Raw genomic sequence first — 6341 nt, 5'->3', positions numbered from 1 at the left:
CATGACTTACATTGTGCTTCATGTGCTCTTGAGACCATTGGTTGATTTTTCTTTGCATTATTGTACCAAGAACATAAAAAATAAAACCAATGATATCGATAACAATTGTCCACATTAAACCTCGATCTTCCTTCACTGCAGCATTACTTTTACACACACTTCGTCACTTCTAGCCAGCGTTCATCTCTCTCTTTAAGCGTTCCTTTCAGCTACTACCAAGAAATGGCCGACGCAATCCTCTTTGGTCTTGTACGGAAAATGATTGAAAATCTGGCCTCTCAAACTTTCCAAGAGATTGGATCACTCTGGGGTGTCGAAAATGAGCTTGAAAAACTCAAGAACACTGTTTCCACAATCCAAGCTGTACTTCAGGATGCAGCGGAGCAGCAAAGTCATAACCATCAAGTCAAGCACTGGCTTGAAAAGCTCAACGATGCAATTTATGAGGCAGATGACTTGTTGAGTGAGTTCTCAACTGAAGCTACAAGGCGAAGCATGGTGAGTGGGAATAAAGTCGCAAAAGAGGTACGCATGTGCTTTTCATGTTCAAACCCACTTGCTTTTTGTTATAAGATGAGTCGTAAAATAAAGGCGATGAGGCAAAAACTAAATGCAATAGCAGAAGACAGGAAAAACTTTCACCTGAAAGAATACCAAGTAGAGACAAATGTTGTGAGATGGAAGAGGGAACCAACTCACTCATTTGTACGTGAAGAAGAAGTAATTGGGAGAGAAGAGGAAAAAAGGACTATCATAGAACTATTATTGGACTCTAATGTAGAAGAAAATGTTTCGGTTATTCCCATTGTGGGGATAGGGGGACTAGGGAAGACTACACTTGCTCAATATGTATACAATGATGAGAAAGTCAAAAATCATTTTGAGTTAAAAATGTGGGTGTGTGTGTCTGATGTCTTTGAGTTGAAAAGTATTATTGAAAAGATAACATCATCTGCTATAGGTAATGTACCTGGAAATCTTGAACTGGATCAATTGCAAATTCAACTTCGTGAAAAAATTGATAGAAATAAATATTTACTTGTATTGGATGATATATGGAATGAAGATCGTGAAAAATGGCTTAACTTGAAAAATATTTTAATGGGTGGTTTGAAAGGAAGTAAGATTGTAATAACCACTCGTAGTAGATTGGTTGCAAAGATTACACACACAGATATATCATATATTAATCTCAAAGGTCTCTCCAAAGAGCAGTCTTGGTTTTTATTTGAGAAAGTGGCATTTAGAAAAGGGCAAGTGACCAATAATCCTACACTAAGGGAAATTGGATCGGAGATTGTAAAAATATGTCAAGGTGTACCCCTTGCCATAAAGTCCATAGGACATGTGTTATACTGTAAGGTAACAGAATCTGAGTGGTTATTCATGAAGAATAATTTACTAGAAAATGTAACTCAAGGGAATGATATTTTACCTATTTTAAAGTTGAGTTATGATCATCTCCCATCACATTTAAAGAGTTGTTTCACTTATTGCTCTTTGTTTCCCAAAGATTATGAGATGGATAAGGAAACAATTATACAACTATGGTTAGCACAAGGGTTTATCCAATCATCAAACAAAAACCAACAATTAGAGGATGTTGGTGATGAGTATTTTAAAGATTTACTTTGGAGGTCGTTCTTTGAGGAAGTAGAGACTTACAATGGCTTAAGATATAAGATGCATGATTTAATTCATGATCTTGCAAAATCTGTTGGAGGAGATGAGTGCAAACTCGTTGGTTTTGATGGCATAAATATTAATGAAAAGAATCACCATATATCATGTCCAATGTCTATTGGGTCATCTACTGAAACTTTAAGGTTGTTGGTTAAAGCAGTCAAGCTACGTACATTTCTTCTAACATATGATAAGAATGGATCTGGTGGCTTGGAGAAGTCATTGTTTAATACAATTATTTTGAGTTTCAGAAGCTTGCGTGCATTAGATTTACATGGTTTGAGGATTACAAAAGTGCCAAATTCTATAGGGAATTTAATACATATAAAGTACCTAGATCTTTCTTTTAATGTGAAAATTGAAACTCTCCCTGATTCAATTACTACACTATTGAATTTGCAAACATTAAAACTCTATAATTGTGAAGGTCTTAAAGAATTACCCAAAGAGTTTAGAAAAATGTTTAGCCTCAAACATCTTTATAATGATGGTTGTGATAATTTGAGTCATATGCCGCGTGGATTAGGGCAAATGACTTCACTTCAAACATTACCATTATTCATTGTGAGCACCTCCTCCCATACTGGTGGATTAGGTGAATTGAAGGGGCTAAACAATCTACGAGGAACATTAGAGATCACACATTTGGAACGGTTGGAAAAAGCTAACTTAGAATTCCTTGTTGCGAATTTAAGGGAGAAGCAACATCTTGAAAATTTGATATTAAAATGGTATCATCAAGATCAAGTAAATAATAATGAAGATGAGAAGTTATTAGAAGACCTCCAGCCACATCAAAATCTCAAATATTTGAAGTGCATCAATACAAGGGTGTAAAATTTTCAAGTTGGGTCTCTTCTCTCATAAATTTTGTTGATTTAAAGATAGAAGAATGTAAGAGATGCAAATATCTGCCACCATTGTCTCATCTCCCCTTTTTAAAATCTCTAAGCCTTGATATGATGAATGATTTGGAGTATATATCCGATACTAATATGAGTAAAGAGGTGCGTGTTTCATCGACAACATTATCAACATTGTTCTTCCCATCTCTAAAGTCACTCACAATAGGGGCATGTCCTAATTTGAAGGGATGGTGGGGGAGAACGGGGAGAGATTTAGTTGCAACAAAATCTGCATCAACACCAGATCATCAAGGAGATCAGTCTCACCATTCACTGCCTTTATTTCCTCTTCTTTCTTTTTTAGGGATTTTTAATTGCCCTAATTTGATTTCCATGCCCCTGTTTCCCAATCTCGAAGAATCTCTATCTTTAGAGAATGTCAGTTTGAAGTCTTTGCAAGAGACAATAACAATGACTCTTTTACTTCCCTCTTCGTCCTCTTCATCTTCCTCTTCTTCTCCTTTCTCCAAATTAAAGGATATGGATTTGGGTTCTATAGAAGATATAGAGTCTCTTTCGGCTGAGTGGGCATTAAATTTACATTCTCTCAAGGATCTAAATATTTGGAATTGCCCTAGACTAACATCTATGTCTGGAGCGGTGCGTTATCTCACCTCCCTCTGTTTTCTATCAATTGCCAATTGCAAGGAGTTTAATCCATTAAGAGACATGCATGATGATGGCATGGAATGGCGATGCCTCATTTGCCTACGTTATTTACGTTTCAGTGGCATTCCGAAACTGAAGTCTCTCCCTATGGGTCTTCAATGTATTACCACCCTAAAACAGCTCAGTATTTCAAACTGTCCCAATTTAATGACTTTGCCGGAGCTCATCTCACTTGAACATCTTTGGTTTGAAAGATGCGAGCCTAATCTGAGATCACTTCTTGAGATTAGTTGTCTCACTTCTTTACGGTCGCTGAATATTGAAGACTTTTCTAATTTGATTACTTTCCCCGAATCAATTAGAAATCCAATCTCACTAGAAACGCTTTCCATTTAGAGATGTCCCAATCTCACAACACTACCTGATGATGCTTGTCTCAAGTCTTTACAAAAATTAGAAATTTCCGATTGTCCTCAATTAGCGGAAAAATACAAAAATAAAATCGATAAGGATTTCCCTAATTTGGAAATCGATTGGGGGTTGATGTACTAAAACCACAGTAGCAAACGGCTCTACTTCATGTTTTGCAACGGCCCCTCCCCGCTTTCACTTGGTACACATTCTATGCTTTCAAAAGAAACTGAGCTCTTTACAATTATATTCTCTATGTTACATTGATTTCCATATATTTACGTTGAATTCTATTCTTTATGGAAACAATATTATATATATTTAGCCCTGGTATAATTGAGTTGGTATTTTGTTTAGGTTTTCTGGTAATCAAAAATCAAAGACTTTTATTTATTTATTTTGGAATAGCTTAACCGCATAGACTCATAGGATTTCTTCTTATTGGAAGCACAGGACAAACGGAGGTGTAAATATATGGGCATGATCAAAACCTTAGGAGCAAGTGCAACGAGTCCACGGCTTAGGTGATTATCTTGTTTCGTGTTTCATTCTCTTTTCCCTTTGCATACAAATTTCATTCTAGATATGATTCTCATTTGTTTGTTCATTCTAATGATTTCTACATTTATATAAACTACAAAATGACACTTCCTTTGTTTGGGTTCTTGATTTTGAGTAAACAGAGTAATATCTGGCACTTGTTAAATTTGATAACATTCTGGTGAATGATCATTATTGACAACTACCCTTTAGGAAGATGTTTTATACTCAGGTATTTGTTATTTTGTTAGCTTTAACACTTTATTATTACTACCTATTTTTATCAACAAACAACAATATCCAGTGTGGTTTTTGGGTTCTTACATTATGTCTGATTTTTGTTCACTATACAATGATAACTTAGTTTGGACTTGCTGAAGTGCTGTGATGGATTTTACTTTAAGCACACTATTTGGATACAAAGATAGGATCAATAAAATGAAAATATAGAGTTAACCAATTGAATTCTCACATGAAATGGATAGTTTTTTTTTGTAAACCAAACTGACATAAAACATAATATTAGAGACTTTGTTTTATATTCTTTTCCTCACTATTTTGGGATGATTCCAAGCAAAAATTGTTGGGGAATGGTCCAAGACTGCTCGCATCCTAAATTGAATGTATTTCAGAAGGATATACTAAAGGTCCATACATCTCCTTTAATTTCAGCTTTCTTTGTTAATAAATTATCCAAATTCCTTCAATTAGAAGTATAATTTGTGTGCAGAAAATGGAAAAGCTGGGAATATAAAAACAGACCAGAGTTTGTGATCTCTAAAAGGAGTCAATATTGCAATTATGTAAGACTCATGAGAAAAATCAGTGGTAAATCTTTTTTTTTTTTTCCTTTCATTTATACTTTTATTTTTGTATGTTCTCAAACTTATATCTGGCAGTTTGGCATGGATAAAGATCACAACAAGGTGTTAACAGAAGAGTTGTTCCTTTTCAAGAATGGCTTCATTATTCGCACAGTGTTTTCTTAGTGAAGCTATTGAAAATTTTCAAACCTAAACCGGTAATTATTTCAACTCGCTATATTTATTTCTTAATTAAAATAGGTTGCCCATGATTCTTAGTTTGTAGCTCTAGTTTCTGTATCTCACTTTACTCTGTACCCATATGAATCATAAAATGAGTAATAAAAATTAAGTTGTTCTCTACAATCTAACTATAAATTTTTATCTAGTTTTATCTCATTATATTGTTTGCCAAAGGCCTTATAGCTGAATTGGCATCTCCCCAGGCACAAAGTGCTTGGGGGTTTAGGGGGGAAAGGGTTCTAGCTGTGGGGTTAGCAACATGTTGTAATTATTTCTCAAAAAAAAAAATTCATTATATTGTTAGGAAGATGCTTCATAACACCGATATTATTGAGAAAAGAAAAATCTTGAGATCTGTTCAGTTGATCAGAGGGATTTAACACCACTACTTTCTTAAATTTAGGGATCTCCTTACTAATTTCACTTTGAATTTACCAAATACTGGCTCTCTTCATTCTTCCTTTTTATTTTAGGTTCAGTGAATTCATCAGTTATTGAATTCTGAATGTGGGAGCTTCGAATTTGGAAACAGAAAGTTTTTTGTGAATTTACTGCAACTACAAGAAGATATACTGGTGTAAATCTCACTCTTATCTTTATATATCTTATTTCAAAGATTAGGTTTTGCAAGATGGTAGAAATTTTATTATTTTCCCCTCTTTTCCTTTTTTTTTTTTTTAAGTTAATTCTCAAACTTGTTTTTGATAGGTTGAATTGGATGACGACTGTAGCTTGGTTGTTAGGACATATGTGATTCAATGTTAGGAACATATGTCAATATTTATGTAATTGGCTAATCCTTTGACAAAACGCATTTTACTTGCAATTGGGTAGATCTAGGATGTATTTAATACTTCAAAGAACAATAGTTCAAGTCTAGTATTGAAGCCAAGCAAATCTGTCCAAGAAACAAGTGAAGAAGTGCTGATTTTTTAAAGCTCGATAGCTACTCGACACCTCTCGACAACTAGGCTATCTATCGAGCTCTTTAGCTTCATTTTATCAAAATCTCGATACCTCTCGATAGCTAGGTCGATCGATCGAGCAACTTTCTATCCCCTCGATAGCTGCTCCACACATCTCGATCAATCAAGCAACAGGTCTCAACAGATAGGTATCTATCGAGAATTACGAAAATCAGTTTTTC

The 6341-nt window shown here is 34.7% G+C and overlaps 1 protein-coding gene across 1 annotated transcript; it reads left to right on the top strand.

Annotated features, from left to right (window-relative positions):
- The first annotated feature begins 222 nt into the window (after positions 1-222).
- LOC126722735 (putative disease resistance protein RGA3) lies at positions 223-2520 on the top strand. Its single transcript, XM_050425885.1, has one exon. The coding sequence runs from the start codon at positions 223-225 to the stop codon at positions 2518-2520; it is 2298 nt and encodes a 765-aa protein (XP_050281842.1).
- Positions 2521-6341: the final 3821 nt, after the last annotated feature.

Source organism: Quercus robur, chromosome 4 (assembly GCF_932294415.1).
Source record: "Quercus robur chromosome 4, dhQueRobu3.1, whole genome shotgun sequence".
Lineage (NCBI taxonomy): Eukaryota > Viridiplantae > Streptophyta > Magnoliopsida > Fagales > Fagaceae > Quercus > Quercus robur.
Note: the sequence above shows the minus strand (reverse complement) of the source record. Positions and strands in the feature narration are given on the sequence as shown.

What these genes read in the sequence shown, in the direction of transcription:
- LOC126722735 (XM_050425885.1), top strand. Translation starts at nt 223, where the DNA reads ATGGCCGACGCAATCCTCTTTGGTCTTGTACGGAAAATGATTGAAAAT.